Source organism: Cnephaeus nilssonii (genome assembly GCF_951640355.1).
Source record: "Cnephaeus nilssonii genome assembly, chromosome: 12".
In the NCBI taxonomy this organism is placed as follows: Eukaryota; Metazoa; Chordata; class Mammalia; order Chiroptera; family Vespertilionidae; genus Cnephaeus; species Cnephaeus nilssonii.
In genome coordinates, this window is record NC_137083.1 from 68,431,192 (window position 1) to 68,454,665 (window position 23,474).

Sequence of the window (23,474 nt, forward strand, 5' to 3'; positions counted from 1 at the left end):
ACTGGATTTATTTAATAAGAAGGCTGTTGATTTGGCAAAATAACCACATACATTATAATGTTTCTAAAACCCTGGATGACTCTTAATAGTATGGAGTTTATAAAAGCCACAAATACATGAAATCATATTTCGGTTTAATGCTGAAGAGGACATGTAGAAATTTAATAAATAAATAGACTGAAAATGATTTAAGTTAAAGCCAAAACTTTTTAGATGTTTCATTTTTATAAATTCCAACCTTAAAATTTTTTAAGACTTTCTGAATTATTAAAAATAAAAAGGAAGAAGAAAAAATAATAATTTGGAAACTTTAGATTCAATGGCGGTTAATCCTACAGAGGACTGAAGCAGGAAGTTGATTTATTGTAAACTCTGTGTGAGGTCTCTGGAGACTGGGGACAGAATGAAAAAGAAGGGAATTACAATGTGGAGGAGATTAATTACTAAGAAAGGGACTTTTTAATGACGTAAGAATTGGTCAAATGATTACTGAACATATTGGTGTTGTTTTTTTTTATGACTGAGTAGAAGTGGGGAAGAGATGATTTTAGTATATTCATCAGCATGTCACCAAACATGACTCTGGTCCATTTTTGAGCACAGCCTTTATTTTTATAACTGGCCCATTTAGAAGTTTCCAATTTTTAAAGTTTGACAAAAAGAAGTCAAACAAAAAACAGATACAACCAAACACAAACAACAGAAAAAAACACTTACTGGATACTTAAATGAAGTTTCTTTACAACATATACTACTTTGCTTGGCGTCTTTTACCTACTTTGGTGTTTTTCCTTTTGTTTTCAAAGATTTGAATTATGTTTAACAAAAACAACTAAAGTAAAAAAAAAAAAAACATAATAAGTTATGTTACCAAAATAGTAATTTAACTACTCAATCCAATGTCATATGTTACATAAGCAAAACATAAATGCCTTTGATAATTTTGGATATTTTGAGAAAAAAAATTAGAAAAACATGATTGTTCAGAATCACTTAGAAGAGAGGTTGGAAAATTATAAGAATGAAGAAAAATACATTTGTGTCATAAAGAAACTAATGGTCAATAAAGGATTGAAAGTCAAGTTATAGAAAAAACCATAGAAGCCGTTTATCTTGTTCCCTGGAAAGACTGTCTCCCTGGTGACATTATCTAGAAATTAGTCTTTTCACAAACAACAACAGGGTTTTTTGGGAGGTAAAGAGACAGCACTCTCCATCATATACTAGAAAATAAATGGAATACAGAAGAACTGTGTTGGAACGACAACGCGCCTGAGCTGCATTATCCTAAAAGCAGGTGCTTTTTGTATGACAAAGAAAGGGCATACCTTCCCAAGAGTAAAAGGCAATGGTTCTCGAAGTGCAGCTTGTGGACCAGAGGCCCGGGATCAGCATCACCAGGAAACCTGTCAGACTTGCAGATTCTTGGGCCCCACCCAGTCCTACTAAGTCAGACACTGAGGCTGGGGCCAGCAACCTGCGCTCCAACAAACCTTCCAGGATATTCCAGCGCATGCTCACGTTTGAGAATCACTAGCATAGGGAAAGCAGGACAGGAGAGGAATGAAAGGAAGGTGAAGTCAGCCGACTCTAGCAAGGTCAGCGAGCCCTAGAAAACTTGTCCTACTGTCCCAAGGGGAGGCTATTGTACGTGAGTTGGTATGAGACGCACAAGCAATCAGTAACATTGAAAGAAACTGAGATCTGGATGCAAGTGAACTAAAGAATTGCACTAGACTGGAGAGGAACTAGATGGCAAACTGTGCGTCTAATCCACCAAACAGGCTTTGACACAAAGTCTCTTTAAATCTTGGGCCAAGTAGCGCCAGTGGGACAGGCCCCCTGGCATCTGGGAAAGGGAGGGATCACAGAGTCTTATCAGGCCCTCAAATCAGACCTGATGTTCTGAGCTTTTGCTCCTCGGTATTTACAAACACACAAACAGTGACATAAAGAGAACAACATCTAACAGTACAGTGAGACTAGGACATACCTCTAAATGTTCACTTATTTAAAATGTATGGATTAGTGAGGTTTTATCAAGTCATTTGGTCTACCCAAACCTGTGATGCTTAAATTCTTTAATAATGTCGCCAAGTTGTCAACTACCCAATGCTTTACATACTGTGGAGAGAAACTTCTTGTCTCTTGAGGGGGCCCATTTTCTTCTACTTTGAAGCATTATAGGTATGAGAATGCATTTATATTAACGTAGCTGTCTTTCTGCCAGAATGAGGGACATTGTCATTTTTTCCCCACTGTCCATTATATAATCTCTTCTTATTTAAGAAGGACCCTCTCCAGGCACTCCTGCTCCACCTGTCTGGTATATTGTACAAGGACATGTGACCTAAACTTGGCCAACTGGCTGTCTCACCCCAAGACTTTGAGTGTGGAACAAAAGACACAAATATGAAGGGGCAGTTTACAATTCCTATAGCCTGATGTTCAGTAGTAGCAGCAGAAGCAGCAGCCTGCACAGTCGAGAAAAGGTGGAATCTGGAAAAGGGAATGTGGCGGCAGGAATGATGGTGCCAAGAGTGGCATCCAGACCGATGGTTCTCATGGTATCACACTATCTTCCTCTCCTTCCCCTGATCCTGTCTATGTTCTGCTTCTTTAGTCTTCCCTCAACAGCTCAATTCTGTAAGTTACCAGATATGTTTTGAATTAGTTCCTTTTCTACTTGGATTTGTCAGAATTGATTTCTATTTCTTGCACCCAAGAACCTTGACTAATAAAATAGGCATGATGGAAGGAAGTCAGGAGGGGGGAAGAAATCATTAATTTGACATTAAATATATTGAATATGACAGATAGGGTGTCTAAGTAAAAGTGGGCCAGATGCATTTGGAGGAGTGGATGGAGTTCGTGAAGAGGGTTGAGACTGGAGAAAGTATTTTACAACCGTCTTTAGATTTAAAGCCCTAGGACTACAAAAAGTACTCACAGAAGATGAACCTTATATGGAATCTGTTCGTTGTTTCCTAGCACCTACCTCTCTTAAAAAGAGTATTCCTAAATTTCTTTTGGTAATTGATTCTTTTTTAAAATATATCTTTATTGTTCAAACTTATAGAGATGTATCCCTCTTTTTCCCCATTGACTCCTTCTAGTCCACCCCTCCCCCTACCCCAGGCCTTCACCAGACTATTGTCTATGTCCAAGAGTTATATATATATATATATTCTTTGGTTAATCTCTTTCCATCCCCACCTTCCCTCTGAGATTCATCAGTCTGTTCCATGTTTCTATGTCTTCGGATCTATTTTGTTCATCAGTTTATTTTGTTCTTGTCCATACCTAGCTATGAGCTTTGGGGAATTGACCTCTTACTGGTCCTAGAGATAGAGCTCACTGACTTAAGTCAACCAATCCTATCTAATAAAAGGGTCACATGCAAATTAACCATCACTCCATCACAAAGATGGTGGCGCCCAGTCCCCTCAGCCTCGCTGGAGTCCCCAGTCCTTGGGGGGCTGCCACTGAAAGCGGGCAGTGTGAGCGGCCTGGTGGAATGATTGCTTCGTCGCCGTGGCGACAGAGGGCCTCTGGGCAGTGGCGGTGGAGCAGCCAGGGCGGGATGCTTGCTTTGTCACCCAGCCACAGCCACAGAGGGCCTCTGGGGGCCAGGGGGGCCGGCCTGCAGCCTCTGTGGCTGGGCGCAGGCCTGGAGAGGCGACGGCGGCCCACCTTGCACAGAAGCAGTGCGGCTCCCTCCCAGCGCCCACGCTCGCTCCCACCTCCCACAGAAGCCACCCGGCTCCTGGCTCCCATAGAAGCAGCACGGCTCCCGTGGAAGCAGCGTGGCTCTGGCGGCACGCTGCAGTTCCCGGCCTACTGCGTGCGATGTCGCATGATGGGCTACTAGTAGTAAATAATTGGGCTCAAAAATCTAATAAGAGATTATAAAATTTGTGCAGGTTTTTCCAGAACTTCTAGGAATGTGATACAAAGATATGAAGTCTAGTATGGCCATAGCCACATGTAGACATGTGATACAAAGATATGAAGTCTAGTATGGCCATAGCCACATGTAGACATGTGATACAAAGATATGAAGTCTAGTATGGCCATAGCCACATGTAGACATGTGATACAAAGATATGAAGTCTAGTATCGCCATAGCCACATGTAGACACGTGAGAGGACCCACAGCTGCCCAGAGGTTCCCAGGTAGAATCTGAGGGAGAAGCAACAACTAGAATGCATGGTATATCATTCACGGTATGAGCAAATTGGGTTATATCAGAAGACACAAACCAATGACCTTTGAGTTGAATCTGATCACAGAATTTGTATTTGGCTGGCAGGAAATTCCTTTTTAAAAAATTATTACAACATATATAACTAAGGAGGTCTTCCATCAAAATCCAAATATCTCATTTCTTTTGAAGAATCAGGAGCTATGAATACTGATTATTTCCATGGCGTTAACCACCTTGAACTGAGTAGTTGCCATTCACCTTTACAGGGCATATGCTATCCTTTGCCACATTCCCTACCACGGCCTGTTGCCTCACACTTGGTCTAATTCTGTCATGTACATTAACCACCTCTGAGAGGATTTGTACTTGCAACACTTTATGGTCAATGAGGTCTGTCCCAGGTCCTTTACATTATTCCATTTAAGTATAAAGCAAACAAATAAGTGTAAACAAAATGCTCATCTGGGAAGCCGAATCACACTGTGGACATTAGGATTATAGGAATTTATTTGGGGCAGAATATGATTTGATTATGAAAATATCCAAAGCTCTGATAACAGGCATTTTACTTCATGGCAAAGCGGGTTTCATCATTTGCCATCTGGAGTAAAAATACCTTAGAAGCTTAAGAGCAGCTAATTGAATAACAATTAATTTCATGATCTTGAAAACCAGACAAACATAAATCTAAGTCCCAGGTCTTCCTCCGTTTGCTGTAATGATAGTGCCCAGCACATACGGTTGTCATGTTTATTAAAGGTGCCAACAACAGAATGTGGTAATAGACATTTGTTACAACTCTACTGCATGAGTTTATTCCAATCATGTATAATAGTTCTGACCTAGGAGTTTCAACTTGTAAGGTATAAATAAAAGTAATTTTATTTTTTCCAATAACTATAAGTATCATCCTCCACTGACCAGCCTACCTCCTTTCTTAATGGGGCTGGCCCCCTTAATGATCTTAAAGCCCTGTATCATCATGCTTTAGTCACTGCCACTTATAAAAAGTCTCACTTTCATTAGGAAGACTTAGACCTATTCACTCAAACTTTAATTTTATATTGGTTCCAAAGCTTCCCCAGGGAAGGTTACGTTTGTCGTCCTACAGCTTATGATGGGTTTAATTCTAAGATGGCTCTTACGATTCATGGCCCCTGGTGGATACACATGTTCTTCCAGTTATTCAATTGAACACTGATCTAGATGTTGCCATGAAGGCATTTTGCTGATGTGATTAAGGTCTCAAATCAGTTGACCATAAGTTAGGGCCATTAAACCTGGATCTAGATATCAGAGACAGGGAAGACAGAGACAAGTCCTGAGAGGGACTCAAGGTGTGAATGGTTCTCTGTTGCTGGCTGAGGAGATGGAGGGAACCACAAGGCAAGGAATGCAGGCAGCTTGGGGTGGGGTGGGGGTCGACTGAGAGTAGCCCTGGGCTGACAGCTTGCAAGGTAACAAAACTTAAGCCCTACAGCTGCAAGGAACTGAATCCTACAATGACCTGCATGAACTTGGAAACCAGTTCTTCCCCAGAAGCCTCCAGCCAAACTCAACCTGAGAAATACCTTGATTTCAGCCCCTGAGTAAAGAACCCAGTCACACTGTCCTTGGATTTCTGAGCTACCAAACTATGAACTAGTGAATGGATGTTGTCTTAAGCTACAAAATTTGTGGTGATTTACTAGTATTACACAGAAATAGAAAACTAATACCGGAAGGTTAGAGGTAGTGGATGAGATTTGTTCTCTCATAACTTCCCTATGCTCACTCTTCTCGATTTGAGTCAGGAGGAAGGAGAGGGGAAAAGCAACCTCTTTCTCAGGGGTCATGTTACTGTTGACCTCGATCCCTGTCTATACTCGATGTGGATGGAGGCAGCCTCACATAGGCCCTGGCGACGGCACAGAGGCCTGGAGCAACGAGAGGCTCCACTCGCTTCTCTAGCTGATTCTGAGTGATAGGCTCAGGCCCCTTTTTGTTCCACATTAGGTCCCTGATAAGAGAACCTAGTGTCTTCTACTTTCTACAGCTTCAACTCTGGGGGCTGCAGCTGGGACAGATAGACCTACAGGTTCTTCTGGGTATAGATATGCAGTACATGTATGTCCTTGCATTTTCATGGCCTGGTTAACCTCACCAACTGCCTCATCTCAAAAAGTTCCTTCTCTTTTCTAGCAGTACTAGAGGCCCAGTGCACAAAATTTGTGCACTTGGGGCGGGGGGTCCCTCAGCCCAACCATCACCCTCACACAGTTCAGGAGCCATCGGTCGGACATCCTTAGCACTGCTACAAAGGTGGGAGAGGCTCCAGCCACCACCACTGCACTCGCCAGCCATGAGCCTAGCTTCTGGCTGAGCAGCACTCCCCCTATGGGAGCACACTGACCACCAGGGGGTAGCTCCTGTGTTGAACGTCTGCCCCCTGGTGGTCAGTGCACATCATAGCGACTGGTTGTTCTGCCATTGGGTTGATTTGCATATTAGCCTTTCTTTATATAGGACTAGAAGCCGGGTGCATGAAATTCTTGCAATGAGAGGGGTGGGTCCCTCAGCCCAGCCTGCACCCTCTTGTAATCTGGGACCGCTGGCACCTAACTGCTCGTCTGCCTGCCTCATCGCCCCAACCACTCGCCTATCTGCCTAATCACCCCTAACCACTTTCCCTGCCTGCCTCATTGCCCCTAACCCCTCTGCATGCCTGCCTGATCACCCTTAACCACCTGCCTGCCTGCCTGGTTGCCCCTAACTGCTCACCTGCCTGCCTGATTGCCCCTAACCACTCTCCTGCATGCCTGATCACCCCTAACTGTTCATCTGCCTGCCTGCCTAATTGCCCCTAACTGCTCTCCTGCCTGCCTGATCACCCCTAACTGCTTGCCTGTCTACCTGAATCACCCCTAACCACCTCTGCCTCAGCCCCTGCTGCCACGGCTTCATCCAGAAGAATGTCTGGAATGTCATTAGGCTGTCCGGTCTAATTAGCATATTATATTTTTATTATTATAGACTAGAGGCCCGGTGCACAAAATTAGTGCACGGGGTACGGGGGTGGAGAGTGTCCCTCAGGCCAGTCTGCACCCTCTCGAATCTGGGATCCCTCTCACAACCCAGGACTGCTGGCTCCCAACCACTCGCCTGCCTGCCTGCTTGATTGCCCCTAACCACTTCTGCCTGCCAGCCTTATCACCCCCTAACCACTCACCTGCCAGCCTGATTGACGCCTAACTGTTCTCCTGCCAGCCCAATTGCCCCTAACTGCCCTCCCCTGCTGGCCTGGTCACCCCTAACTGCCCTCTCCTGCTGGCCTGGGCACCCCTAACTGCCCTCCCCTGCTGGCCTGGTCACCCCCAACTGCCCTCCCCTGCAGGCCTGGTCACCCCAAACTGCCCTTCCCTACAGGCCTGGTCCCCCCCAACTGCCCTCCCCTGCAGGCCTGGTCGCCCCCAACTGCCCTTCCCTACAGGCCTGGTCCCCCCCAACTGCCCTCCCCTGCAGGCCTGGTTGCCCCAACTGCCCTCCTCTGCCAGCCCAGTCACCCCCAACTGCCCTCCCTTGCAGGCCTAGTCATTCCCAACTCCCCTCCCCTGCTGACCTGATCGCCCACAACTTGCCCTCCCCTGCTGGCCATCTTGTGGTGGCCATCTTGTGTGTTGGAATGATGGTCAATTTGCATATTAACTCTTTATTATATAGGATTATATAAGATAAGGCCATTTGTCAAGCCCTGTAAATAAGCAGACATCCAACAAGGTAAACAAGCACATTTCTCTCCTTCTTGAAGTCATCTCCACACTAATAATAGGGATTACCTCAGAGAGGAAAAATCATGGACGCCACTCCCTTCCCCTGCTGGGAGAGCAGGGAAGTAGGTAGCCTTACTTCAAGACCAATCCATTCCCTGAAGGTGATCCCCTTTCTCAGTCCCCTCCTGTTCTTGCTGCTTAGTACGTGAACGTCCGAGGATGAGCAGGAGGCCTTCTTCTTACTAAGACATGAAGAATTTAGAAATTTTGCATTATTTGGTTAATCTATAGGGACAGGAATTATGTCAACACTATTCTCTTATGAATGTAATAATGCATTTTAATATTTCTGAAAGGATGGATTTTTATGAGATACAGCATAACTTTTTTCCCCTCACCTGAAGACAAATTTTTATTGATTTTTTAGAGAGAGGAAGAGAGGGAAGGAGAGAGAAAGAGAGAAACACTGATGTGAGAGAGAAACAGCAATCGGTTGACTCACATACATGCCCCTTACTGGGGATCAAACCTGAAATCTAGGTATGTGCTCTGACCAGGAATTGAGCCTGCAAACTTTTGGTGTACAGAACAACACTTCAACCACTTGAGCCACCAGCCAAGGCTACAGAATAACTTAAAAACTAGAACATATATTTAATTTTGTATTTAGAAGTATCATTTAGTTTTACAAATATTAATTAAAAATTCCCTAGGAATTATGTTAAGTGGGATCATCAAAGACCTAGGATTTGGCCTGGAGAAACTTACTCTGTGTGTGTGTGTGTGTGTGTGTGTGTGTGCATGGATATGTGCAAGTAAGAGAGAGAGAGAACAAATGAGAAAGAGCGAGGCAGAGACGTAGAAGAGAGGCAGAAAGGAAGCCCTGGGAGCAGACTGTTAACTAAGTGTAGTTTTAGAATAGGTGCCCACAATGATGTGACCATTCTGAACAACAGTGTGCTAATGGGTAGGGGAATCTACTCATTATTTAATCCTCTGACATGGTTAAGTCAGATGTCCTCTTTGAGGTCCCAAATGTAGAATTTTAATAAAAGGTGACCATCACTCTCCACCCCTGCATCCTCAGGACAATTTTGGAAAAAAACAATGAGTTTTATAAATCAGAAGGATGAACTGTAAATGTTTTTCTTTTTTGAATGTGAAAGTTAACATTTATACCATTTTTTACTATGCCCGATAAAACGTGAAATCTTTTTTCTGTGGGTCTGCACAAGCAACTTTTGAAGTCGGATGTATCTATCAACATACTTATTAGAGGCATTTTTCCCTACAGTTTTGGAGAGAGTCTGAAAACCAATGCCAGTATGGTTTAGATATTCATAATTGTTTACACATGTTTCAGTAACAAAATATATTTGGGGGGGTGGAGCTTTACTCTTAGGATTTGGGACAGCTGGAAATTATTATCATTGTGGTAAAAGTGTTCTAACCGGATAATGGTGTTAAAAAGAATATAATATCCTGGAATGCTTCCTTCTAGCATGGAACACATATTATTTTATTAAGTTGAGTTACATAAGTAAGAATTGACTATTATCTGGTCACTTACACATGAAGGTGCCTAAGGAAGTAGGTTCTCAGAAGAAGCATCAAAAAGAAAATTATTGTGATTTATTATTATTATTATTATTATTATTCAGAGAAACTTAGTAATCCTTTTAAGGGCTCGATAGTTAATAGTGTTCTAACCAGATAATGGTGTTAAAAAGAATATAATATCCTGGAATGCTTCCTTCTAGCATGGAACACATATTATTTTATTAAGTTATATAGCAGTGGCAGATTCTAATTAAATATTTAAGAAATGGGACATTGTTTCTAATCATGGTATAATGTATCAAACACCTTGAAGATATGTACAAATTATTTTCATATTTTCTTATCCAGGAAAAAATGATGATTAAGAAGGGATTATGTGGCTCCCAGACTATGTCAAGAGCCAAGAGGAAGCAGGGTTCAAAGGAAATTCATCTAATATTTGTGCCTTGGTTCTGAAAGGGGTGAGAGGCTGTTCCTCAGCGGCATGTGGCCAGTTGGCAGGGAGGGCTGCAGGCCAGGCGAGGGGTTACTATGATCACAGATGGACTTAGCATGGGAAAGAGGATGCCGGAGAGTCCCAGGCAGGGCATGCTATTTTTGGGGGCTTCACACAAATCATTATTTTTTCATTCTGTGCCAGTATTGACTCAGACAAACGTATCTGTTGACTGGCAATTGAATATCTGTAGGTTACTAAAGTAAGTCTCATCCTTGGAGACATCACTCAAGCATTTTCTAAAATAATGCTTTATAACTACCTCTGACTTCCTTTCTCCAAAAAAAACTTTGCCAGTTTTTAAATTTTGTTATATCAAGTGGATGGCACTAAGTCTTTACAAATAAGGGTATGAAATAGCAGAGTACATATTCTAAAGGAGAAATAGGGTCCTCTTTTTAGTCAATAAGAGGAGTCAGCAAATTTACAATCCATCATTTATTTTGTAAGTTTAGAAATAGCAGTTCTGCATTAGAGACTCTTCAGAACACATGTCCAGATCTGGATTCCCATTGCCCTTCTCCATAAAGCGCAGCTTCCAGGAGGTTCCATAGCCAGCCCGTGGGCTCTCATCCTCATTGCCACTCGCAGGCAATGAACCTTGGTATAGACCTGGACAAATATTTGGGGTTTACTCATATGCAGGGTGAGGGGTTGAACTTCCCAGATGTCCCCATCCCTGAAGTTTAGTGCGACAATGGAATATAAGATTCACAGATAGCCTAAAAATGAATATAACTACTGCCCACAGAGCTCCTGGTCAACCTACAGCTACAGGTGTGCCCAGCCACGCACCCCCTCCTCTACAGACATCTTCCCCATTCACAGCTTGGGCAACAACACATAATTGTTGCAGGGCTCCCTGGTATACTTGCCCCCTTCCTTAGGACCCTCCCACTATATTAATATTAGTGTGTTTTAAGAGGGTTTTTTTCCAGTTTTATTACGATATGATTGACAAAGAATTTCTAAAGATTCCCTGTAACCTAACCTCACTTGAAAACTTTCTTCCATAGGAAAAAAATTGACTACACGTTTCCAACAAGAACCTACAGATTACCTTTTAGAGCCAAAGCCTTTTGGAAAACATGCTTATTTCAGCAATCTCGTTTTGGAGTGATATGGAGTGGCTAAGAGCAATAGCTTGTAAGCAGCAGAGTTCTAGAACCAGGCTTCCTGGTTCAATCATGGGCTCTGCTATTCTAAGCTCTGTGACCTTCAGCAAGTTCTCTGTGCCTCTGCTTCCCCATCTGTGAAATGGGAATTATCAAAGTATTTACCTCCTATTGTTTTGTTTTGAGAATTGCGCTAATAAATGTAAAGCAATTCGAAGAGGGCCTGGCACACAATCGGTGCTGAGAAAATGTTAGATACTACACATTTTAAGTATTCTCGAAGGTGACAAATCTCTCATCTGTGAGGATGTAGTTGGCATTTGGGAAATAGCCAAAAGTTATTTGGAACAAATTTTGATTTTAAAAAAGTGAAGAGAGTTTAGCAGTTTTGGTCAAGATTATGCTGTGAATATTAAATATATATGATGAGACTCATTCAATCATTCAGTTTATTATCAGGTCTGAATAAATTTATTATCTCTTGAAGGGGTGGCCTTCAAATGATAGTTTTACTAGAGATTACACATACTAAAAAATTAAATTACCTTATGGCTATACGTGTGCCTGATGATACACACAAGACCATCATTATCTTTCCTTGTTCATTCCTAAAAACTGGCACAGGGAACATCGGTCTCCTTGCCTTTAATGGAGTCTACCAAATAATATCTCTGAAGGATGTTCCTGAGTTTGGCAAAAAGAAAAACAATTTATCTTCTTTTTGGTAAAATAACTCTTGAAGTCTTAGTCTTTCAGCTGACATTGCTAATAAGATGACATACAAAATTGTGCAACTATAAAAATTAAAACACTTTGCAGGGCAAATTTTACAGTCAATTCTGGAACTTTTGTTTTATCACATTCACTATAAAATTTTAAGTATAGTTTATTAGCACAGGTAATTTGTTCTTCAAAGCCTTATGCATTTTTACCTTTCATTATAGCTAAACTAAAATATAAGCAATTTAAACATCTCCAATTACACTTACTAGATCTCAGTAGGGATAAAAATCCTATATTAAACTTTCCTCTTATACCACCCTGAAGACATTTTATCTAGTTATATTTTGCAAACATGTATAGTAAGCTCTTTCTGTGCCCAGGCACTATTACAAAGCTCTTCACAATATCAACTCAGTTTTTTACTTAAAACTACGCTGTAAGGTCGGTACTATGATATCCCTATCTGACAGATGAGAAACTTGCCCAAGGTCTCCAACAGGACGTGGTGAACCAAGACTCAAATCCAGACAGCACAAATACTGTTTTGATCCAAGTAATTAAGAGAGGTTATTTCACTTAAAGAAAATTCTTCACTTTCTACTATTTCTTGAGCTTTTGAAATCTGGTTCTCTCAACTTTATCAGCAACTTAATTTTAAAATAACCTGTCAGGTTAAGCATCCCACATGCAATGTTGATTTTCTAAATCATTAGGACCAGAAAGATCATCCTCAAGCATGTGGGGCGGGGGTGGGGGAGAGAGTAGAAGAGGTAAAAACTCAGAAAAGTCCATGAAAGTCTGCACCACATTGCTAAAGAATGGGATTCCAAAGCGATGGAGGGCCGCTGGGGTGGGGAGGCCTGGTCTGCTTTGAAGAGTGAGGTCATGCTCAATGTTTTAAACTCATTAGCCCTGCCTAAAAAAAAGGATGTGGAGAAAAAAGGAAAAAAAAAAAGACAAATTAGTAGCATTTTCAAAAGAAGCTAAATATGTCAGGCAGTCAAGTGTCCTAAATCTGCCTTCAGGGAACATATGTCAAACCAGCTTGTAGTTCTACATTCAGTGGAACCATCTGCAAGGAATAACCCACCGCTCGAGCTTATTCCTACAACACATGCACTCGAAGGAAATGGTCTAGTTGGTCAAATGCATCTGGAAATTTTCTCAGCATTACCTAATGGAGACAGTAGGCCAACCTTTCTTTGAACAGAAAACAATCTGTTCCTGCCTGCTGAAGGAAAACACATCAGAGCCTTGGACTAGTGAGGACAATATAAATAGCCCAAATGACATACTATCAAACTTACCTGTGTTTTCAGAACCACCGTTACCTACTACTCATAACCACCTTCTGAGCCCTTGGGAGGAAAGCAGTAGGAGCTTCTCACAGATGTTTATTTCAAGGCAATTTTAGACATAGTGGCTTAGTTACGCTTTGAGAACTATGATAATTGCTGATTCTCTGTGCTAATAAATTATATGGAAAGACCTACATAATTCCAACATGTAATATTGTGATATAGACACTGATTTCATTATCATTAAAATTATGAATGGAATAATATATGTAAACACTTAGTACAGTTGCTAGGACAAAGTAGGTGCTCAATAAATGGAATTATAATCATGTATATTTAGGCCAGAAATGACTGACCTTAGTATGTTTGTTGCTGTAGTTATATTGTGCTTCATATTGTAAGATACTAGGCTAAGAATTTTTTTTTTTACCTGGGGTTTTTCATAATTCTGAAATTGTATACAGTATTGGGTGTGATTATACATTATTTCCTGAGACTCGGGGTCAAAACTTTCATGAGATAGTCAAAAGGGTAGATTGTTTCCTGTAAAATGTCAAGAACCACTGGCCCAGAGGAATTGTTTGCTTTAACTTGTCTCACACAGAACTAAACCCTGTTGTTTGATGCAGCCCAAAATGTTCCAGACTTTGTCCGGTAGGAGGAGGAGGACTTATAAAAATGTTAAACCTAGTACCCAATATCTTTCCCTCCCTCACCGCCACCCTCGCTATCCTGGTCTACACCGCTGCTACAGTTAGTTTGAACTGGAGAAATGAGGACGACATGGACAAAGAAAGACGAAATATCTAGGGGCCTTTGGAGTGATTAAAGCCCACAAAGAAGTGGGTATTAGGAACGGGAATTATCAAAAGAACTCCCTTTATCTGCTCTCTTTGGGTCACAACCTCTTTTAAAGTTTCAAATGTCACAGTTGAAATCTGGTTACTCTAACTGGAATATTTTATTTAAACGCCTCTCATGGTTCCTTTCTATTTCCCTATCCAGCTCAGAAATCAGAAGACTAATTCTTAGAATGCCAAGACAGAAACTTCAAATGAAAATGTGTGTATCCGGCAGCAGGCTGTCCCCAGGGAAACTCGTCGGCATGCTGGCAGACGCCACGAAGACCTCATTCTCTTCCACATTGTATTGGCATGACTGCGCTAACGGTAGGAAAAGTTTGTTTCCTCATGTAAAGGAAGCAGATGTGACTGAGAGAAACATGGAGAACAGATGTGCTGAGCAAAAAGCTTTATTGGAATGGTAATTTATCTGACCATAAGTTACATAAACTCATGGGTGAGTGTTCAACATCATTCTTTTTCAGCAACTCAGAAAGATAATTTATATAAGCACCAAAATAGATCACGAATTAAAGAATACATCACTCTCACCACCGCTTGCTTTTTAAGAAAACTGTACTAAACAGAAATAGGCCAGCCTTCGATGCCTGTCAAAGCTCATGGGCCACTAAGGAGGCCTCTACGTGCAGAATGTCTGGGTGTGCAAACTGCTCCTGGAAATAAAATCTCACTGTCCTCACTGCCACGGGGGATTTGGAGAAGCTGGGGAAGGATTGCTCAGTCCCTGCACACAGAACTTGAAACACTTGCAAAGGCTAAGTCAAGGGCACTTAACAGGACTTGAAAGAAGGCCTGCAGCCCGGGTCACTGATGATAGAACGGATGCCTCTGCTACAGATCCCTCAGTGAAGTGGGGGAGTGGGGACTTCTCCAGGAGGCACAGTGGGAACAGTGCCCGGGCACACAATACTTTTAGGGGCCCGGGAAGATGCCTGAATTTCCTTTAAAATTAGAAGGAAAAAAATAAACCTTTTAGTCAATGAAAATAGTCTCTATCCATAGCATTTTTAACACTCCAAAAAATATTTTGTTTTATTCCTTTAATTTGGTGTTTTTCAATAATTAAAGTCACTCTTTTTTATTTAATTTAAAATCTTTATTGTTTAAAGTATTACACGAGTCTTCTTTCTCCCCCCATTGACCTCTCCCCGGCTGCTCCCATCACCCAGCACATGCCCTCACCCCGCTACTGTCTGTGTCCATTGGTTATGCTCATATGCATGCATACAAGCCACTGAAATGAGTACTTCATTGATATTACAACTTTAGAAACAAACAGATCTTTTTATTCAGTAATTATTGATAAAAGCTCTTCTGTTCTTTCATTAAGATATTTGCTAACATATTAGGCAACTATAACTTGAGTTGTTTGGTAATAGTCCTCTGTGGTGTTGGAAAGGTGCAAAAAATAAATGGGAAAACTGTAAAGCTTTTCCAAATGCTATAACTGGAGCCATTCACACATTATTTAATAACTCAGCATCTAGATCACTAATTATTTTTTTAAAGAAAGCAGCAAATGCCAGTTTTAGATGGATGGGTCACTAAATGCTGGACAAGACTTTTCTTCGAGTCTTGGCATTTTCTCTTTCCTTGGTATCTTCCTTTTATTAATAGCAATTTATTTTAAAATGAAAGTTGTTTCTAGAAATGAATCCATGAAACATATTCTCCTACACTTCTGCTATATGATGTAGACTTTATTTATGGCTTTATTTTGGCAAAACACGTTTGGGGCAAATTACATATGAGACCATAGATCATCTATGGAAATCAACATCTGTGGATGCTATATTGTTATCCATGTAATTTTTTTTATTTAGACAGAGATATTAAAAGAAATATTTCCTCCTAGCATCTTAATTTCCTTAGAACATAAATATATTTTATTAATTTCTAAACATGATATATCCCAGCCATAATAGCAGTTTATTACTTTCTAAATCTTTCTTCCTAAGAGCAAAACATTATGCTACTTGGGTAAATCAAAATGAAATAACAGTATATGGATCTTATATGGCTTTTTAACATAATTACATTAGCCAGAAAAGAAGGCCCATTAATAAGTAGAATAAAGAACATCAGAGTAGTATCACTGATGAGAAAAAGATAGGAGGGCTGACTCTTCAACATTTAACATTGAAGGATTACCTCTAAATAACTCATACCACTAGAGAATTCTTAATAGGAGTAGAAAAATAGGACCTCTCATTTGTCTCTATCAGTGATTCTCAACTGGGATTGATTTCACCTCTGAGAGGACATTGTGGATTGTCACCACTTGGAGAGGGGCATTCTACTGGGATCTAGAGGGTAGAGGCCAGGGATGCTGTTAAATAAACATTCTACAATGCTCAGCATAGTTCCCCAAAACAAAGAATTATCCAGCCCCACTATCAATAGTGCCAAAGTTGAGAAACCTTGTTCCAAATCTGGTTGTTTTATGTAAGACAAGTAAATTAGCTCTTTCTCCCTCACTGATACTAACATAACTAAGAGTTGCCTCTGTGACAACCATATACATTCCAATTGACAATATAATTAGAAAAGACACTAAACTAGAATAGTTATTTATGGCTAAGTAGGCACTTAACAATGTTTGAGCACATAAAGGATACAAATGTCTATTAACAAATTAATTAAATTAGCTTATTATTCACCAAAAAGTCATAGTAATTGATTTTTTAATTGACTGGTAAGCCTTATATTTGCTTTCTCTTTACTGTCAGTCTTTGGTGAGAGGATCAAGTGAGTAATTGGCATTCAGAAAGAAGTTGAGAGAATGAGGGAAGGAGAAATTAAGAAGCTGATTAACCACAAATTAGATTCTCCTTTTTGGTTATTTGAAGGCAGATTGCTTCTTACATTTGTTTAAAATTTAATAATTGAGCCCATTAGACCAAAATCTAATTTGAAATGTAAGGAGGAATTGTAATTTTCCCCCTTAACTAACAGATAAGATATAATTACAGTTTAATCTATTTCCTTTTAGGTTCCACATAAGGCTTTGGAGATTCCACTAGAACAGCCTATCACTTATTTGACTCTGGACTTCAGCCTTAGGAATACAATGAAGGGAGGCACTGTGGATGCTGACAGAAAATAAAAACGACAATACCGAAGACCAAAAGTTTTTTAAGTCTCATAATGCATATCTAGTTAGCTATTAACTTCAATGGAAATTCTGAAATTCCTAAGAAGTGATAGGAGGTAGGAATGTTTATCCCTCCCTCTTTGTATTCTAAACTTCAACATGGTATCAACTTGCAGTGAAACCGAAAGACCAATGAAAGTAAACCTAAAGGAGAAATAAGGAAAAAGTCTCTGGATTAGGATTTTAACAGGAGTGTCTGGTGAGAAAACTTCTGCGATTGACTTCTCCCAGTTCCTAAGGAAGGGGCTAAAGTAATCTACATTATTTATTCATTACCTGTTCAGTCATTTGACAGTTTATGAAAGGAAGGCTAAAAAATACTAATGCTGATTAGACATCTTTCCATGTTATAGAATTCAGTACTGCTGGGGAACCACACAAAAACTTTTAATTAAGACCTGGAAATTATTCTTATAAATGACTGAAATACTTTCCTTCAATCACCTGTAGGACACATCTCCCAAAAAAATTCTAATATTTTTCTTCAGATCATAGTAACAAATGCCTAATATAATCTATTGTCTAATGCAATTGCATGGTAATTAACTGGTCCTAATCAATATAATATATGAGAATGGAGACATATCTCGGAAAGTAATAGCTACTTCCCCACTAATGCTTTTATTTTATGTTGTTAAGGTATAATTTATGTCCAAATAGATCATTTATAATAGCCAAATACATTTTATGTATTTTACATACAGTAAGTTACATAAATCTTAAGAGCATAGTTAATTAATTACATTTTTACATACCTACATACCAAGTGGTTTTGGGAAGCTATGTAGCCACCCCACTCAGGTTAAGATATTTGCCCAAACAATTCACTCATGCTTAGAGGTACCCATACCTTCTAGGTAACCGCTATTTTGATTTCTATCACCATAAGTTAGTTTTATCTGTTCTTAAAATTCATATAAACATAATACAGTATGTCTTATGTCTGGCTTCTTTTTCTCAACATAGTGTTTTGGAGATTCTTCCATTTTGTGTGTATGAATACACACAAATATCTCGATAATATTATGTTAAATTTGTTTATCCCTTTTCTTACTGAATTGTTTACAGCTTTGAGCGATTACAAAGACAACTAATATTAAGATATCTTGTGCCTTTCTATATCAGCTTCTGACAATTTTTCTTGATTCCTTTTCCCCTAGATCAGTGGTCAGCAAACTGCGGCTCGTGAGCCACATGCAGCTCTTTGGCCTCTTGAGTGTGACTCTTCCACAAAATACCACGGCCTGGGCGAGTCTATTTTGAAGAAGTGGCATTAGAAGAAGTTTAAGTTTAAAAAATTTGGCTCTCAAAAGAAATTTCAATCATTGTACCGTTAATATTTGGCTCTGTTGACTAATGAGTTTGCCGACCACTGCCCTAGATCATGGAGAGTTGCAAATGTCAGAAAAAATAGCAGATGCCACCAACAGACCAAGGAGTTACCTAGTGTTCTGGCTGCCAATCTCCATTGTCACCTCTCACCCCCACTCATCCCACCTAAGGATTCTGGGTTTGTGTAGAGGGGCCTTCTCCCCACTTGACTTCCTCAGGTGGTTCTTCCTGCTGGCAGACCAGGCCAGCACCACTTTCTGAAGGACAACAGCACCTGCTTGCAATAGTTTACTCTCTTGGGCTCGAAAGGATTACTCCCCAAGTAAAGCAAACCAGAAAGTGATAACTGAGAGGAACATGTTTTCCAGTTGTCTCCATAGTCTAGCCCAGTGTTTGCACAGAAGCATATTTAGTAGCTATTGCACAGAGGGAATGTCCAACAGGTTTGGAAATGCTACACACTGTAGCTTCTCCTTTGAAGATCTGCCATTTCAATCAATGTAGGAAAGGTGCAGAGAAGTCCCACCATAAAGAAACCTACTTGCTTTTGCTAACCATTGCTTCATAAATGTATGTGGCATGGACCCCAATCTTTCCCACCTTGTAAATTCTCCTGTTATTATCTTTCAGAATAATGGTTCCATCCTGCCTGCTTTAGAGCAATCTTTAGGCTAACGTGAAAACCCCTTTGAGTCGGTGGTAGTTCATAAATTAAAAATATGTGTTTCCTTGAAAAATATACATCTCATGATGGGCACCCTTACAAAATAGTATTAAACTCTGGGGAATAGATGAGACTGTGATGGTGATAAGTAGAGAGGGGGAGGATGCTGTACTTGGCCACTACATTTAAGAAAACATGGTATATACATACCACTCACTGAGTCCTTGCGGGCCATTATTCTCTTACTGACCCTCTGTGACTTCAATGCTCCAAGTGGCATAAAAAATCCCTGTGACATGATGCATTTAATTATACTTGCTGAGTGGATTAGTACATATTATAATAGTGCCAATTATTACTTCCCTAGAATCACCCAGAGGGAGGGTATATGATGTGAGGAAATGTAGAAGTTTATACATAGGATCCTAAAAAGGGGGAAAAAACAGAGGAATCATCAAACAAGACAAAGTCTCTGGGCAATGTTTACCCTCCTCCAAAATCAATAGGCTAAAACATAGGATGTGTTGCTCACAAGAGAAACTACAGCTTTTCAGAACGATCAAGGCATGAGAAGTGAATTCGAAATATATATACCCAAGCAAATTTAATATCATTCATTGGGTATCCCATCTGTAAAATAGTTCCATAAATTTTCCTCTCATTCTTTAAAATAAATTCTGCCGAAAGTAGTTTAAAATTTCAAAGTAGATCCAGGGACAAATCCAAGAAACACAGCACAATTTAAAAGGGAAATATAAAACCAATTTCATAGCTAAGTGTGAGTACTCAGACATTTTTTATATTAACCACAATAGATCCACTGAATTCAGTCAGTGCAGGGAGAAGCCACCCCATTAAAAAGAAAACCACTCATAACAGGGTATCTTAGATACCTGGCTAAGACTCTTGCTTTTTTGAAATGAGACCACAGTTTGGATTGAAAGACATACTCCCCCCACCCCCCCACCCCCCGCAACAATTTTCATTTGGCATTTTTCACCTGGGTTAACATCACTTCCAAGTCAATCCAAGTGCAAATGTAAAATTCACTTACCTGCACAAAACCGCATGCCATAAAGTCCTCAAACAAGGGCAGACTTGGACGGTCTTCTCGATAGATGGTGAGTTTGTACGTGATCAGGGTCTCACCCTGGGCTGGAGATTCATCCACCACAAGCATTGAGATTTTGTTTGTTCCTAAGCCCAGAGGGTAGTTGGCAAAGCTGGAGAGAGAAACGTCTATTCAGCCCAAACGAATTCATGCATCAATATTAAGTGCCTGTAATTTGCCTGTACAATTTCACAAGAAACCTAAAATTTGAAATAAATATTTTCACTTCTGTTTCCCAGTACTTTGGTTGGTATGCTAAGAGTTATCTTGCTAAGCAAGTCATGTTGCCTATAAATATAGCAAAGGGAACTAATATTTATTAACCATCCGTCAGGGTAATACATTATCTCATTTAATATTCACAACAACTCTACACAAAACCATGATTGTCCTCATTTTAAATATAGAGAACATAACATAGAACCAGGAAAAACAAATTGCCCAAAGCCACATGGGAGAGTCAGGTTTGGGACACAGCTTTGTTTGTCTGATTCCTCTTTTCTTTCTGCTACATTTTCTTGGCTCCCAAGGATACAATAGCATTTCTTTCCCTACAGCATGGGAACATGAGTATCTTCCTTGCTATGGACACGAATATCAAAAGGTTTCATCTCCTGTTCAAAATTACAAACAAAATAGTTGGTGGCTCTCAAAAGGGTCAGGAGAACAAAATCCCAGTGAGACGAGGAGAGTTAATGTGACTCTGTCCACAACATGTTTATTAAGTAATCAATCCCTGAATATTCAAATACTTGAGGAGCTGGGTTGGTAGGAGGCCACTGTTCGGAGGGATTAACTCTTTAGCAATCTAAAAACATGAGGACAATGATAAACTAACTCCTCCCTTAATGAGTCCTCTTTGATATTCCATATCACTCCTGTTAAAACATGGTTACCAAGACCCTATAACAGATCAGTAGAGCACTGATGTGTTCTTTGTAATCACACACCTGAGAAGTGGAAAGATTTCACACCCTATTAGTCTCTCCAACTGATCTCATGCCTCAGCGTTTCTGAACCACCTGCAAAGGTTGCCTCAAATGTCTGTTTCCCACTGTGACATCTTCGCTCAGCCTGGCAGCATTCCATACCTGGGCCCTGCCCGTTCATGCAGGTACACCTTGCACTGACAGTTCGACGTCTCCACTCCAATTGTCACTGTTACCACATCAAAAGGGACTTCAGAGTAATAATCTTTGATCTTCGGGTTAAATTCAGGACTTAGCTCCAAATGCGGCTGTGTGAAGATCTGCTTGAGATGACATTGTATGTCTTCATCTGTGTTGTGTTGTGTGTTTTTTTATGAAAAGGAAAAGACAATTGGTCAGAGTGGATTTGTGACTTCTATTTGTCAAATTTTGTAGAATTTGGCTCATATAACAGCTATTGACTTTACTTGGTGTCACAGAGATCATATATTTTGTTCAGCCCTTTAAGCTTTAAAGGCACAGGAGGTGGAAAAATGTCTCTCCAGTGGATTGATAACATGTTCATGGCATTTACTGCTTATGTTAAGCAACAGTGAATCTGGGGTGATGACTCCGTGGGGTGGTGACAGAAGAGAACCAGCAGGGAATGAGGAGAATTTCTTACCAGGAAGTGTCATTAAACTGCCATTGGATTGATAAAGTAGCTTGTAGGCAGCAGGATGGAGCAAAGAATGTGTACTCCAATCTTATACCAAACACTCAGATCTTATACCAAACATCACAGGGGACCCTGCCTCCCTCCCCACCCCAGGCACCTCAACCTAAGAAAGTACATTGAAGTGTAAGAAGAAAAGGCTATTTTCTGCTCAATCCTATTAGAGAATTTACATATTACTTCATACCATTGATTCTAAGCCATTTTAAAGAATGTTTCTATTTGGTAGACCAATTTCTACAAAATTATCTTAACAAGCAAAACTACCAGCTGCTGCTAAATTATATTGTGTTCATTCTCAGAGTAACCAAATTACTCAAAAGAAGCTTAGCAAATGTTTTTCAAAAAATATTAACAAGTCTTTAATTCCATAAATACTTTCCAACCAACAAGGTTTCAGTAAAAAAAAAGAAAAAAAAAGAAAGAAATCCTATAAAAATTGGTAAAATGAAAGTGTCTTCACTCTGCCTTTAAAATACAATGTTCAGTGATGTTTTAACAACTTGGCAACCAAAAGATAACAGAATTCACAGCAGGAAGTTATACAATTGAACTTAAAAAATGATTATCTTATTAACTGTTGCCTCTTCCTCCATTTTCATATGGCAATCACAATGAATTTCCAACAGCAAATCTGATGATTTGTCTTCATGTTTTAATGTTTTCTCATCACCTCCAGAATTCAACTCAAACCCCTAAAGAAGCAGGCGAGGCATTGCACAATCTCTTCCTTGTCTTTCCCGCTGTTGCATCTCCTCTTTTATCCTGGATTTGTGCTTCAGCAATACCAACATTTTTTATCTCTTTGACAGACATGGAGAGGCACCGCCAAGTCCACGGTGAGGGGTACCACTATCCTTAGGAATATGTTGTTCTAGTTCTGAGAACTAGGTCACAGTATAACTCCCATTGTTCGTTAAGATGATGAAAATGAAAAAATCTGTACGTTTCTGACCGACACGCTATGCTTTTCTCAGCCAGTGGAAGAAAAAACTATTCAGGCATAAATTAGGACCATTACTAATGCAACTGATATAGTGCAATTTCATTGTAGGAAAAACTCTTAATGAAAAAAGCAAAACACAAACCATCAATTTAGTTGAGGATGTCAGTGAATTGAGTAAACTACCAGCCTGATTAATTTTACTTGTTACACAAAAATTCTAGCTGGCTGATAGATGTAGGTAGATTGCACCATAATCTTGATGATCACACCAGCTCTTAAATATTTTATAATAAATTAAGACACAAAAGAATGAGGGCGAGATTATGTTATTAGATTTCATCTTGAAAAGGCCTATGCCTTTGTATTCTAATTCAACCGCTTGTTAAGAATGCATTTTTTCTTCAAAGAATTTTTTCGGACATAGTCTGTGTTCTAGGCATCGAGGTCAGCACAGGCCAAACAGGCTGTTGTAGGTCCTGAGGGCTGATGAAGGGGAGACGTGACCCGACATGCCACTGCCAACCAGCTAGCTCCGTGGTAGGAAAGGCGCTTCCAGAGGCCCATGTCCCGGGCACGAAGGGCATTTAAATACTTGCACTCCCCTCCTATGC

The 23,474-nt window shown here is 40.2% G+C and overlaps 1 protein-coding gene across 2 annotated transcripts in view; it reads right to left on the bottom strand.

The window, feature by feature from the left end:
- Positions 1–23,474, bottom strand: part of CPED1 (cadherin like and PC-esterase domain containing 1) — a 292,313-nt gene that overhangs the window by 122,850 nt on the left and 145,989 nt on the right. For both annotated transcript variants that reach the window (XM_079785649.1, XM_079785648.1), the window contains 2 exons: positions 21,365–21,551; positions 20,217–20,385 (listed from right to left, as the gene is read on the bottom strand). In XM_079785649.1, the coding sequence (XP_079641775.1) occupies positions 20,217–20,385; positions 21,365–21,551 (356 nt within the window). The remainder of the gene's footprint in view (positions 1–20,216; positions 20,386–21,364; positions 21,552–23,474) is intronic.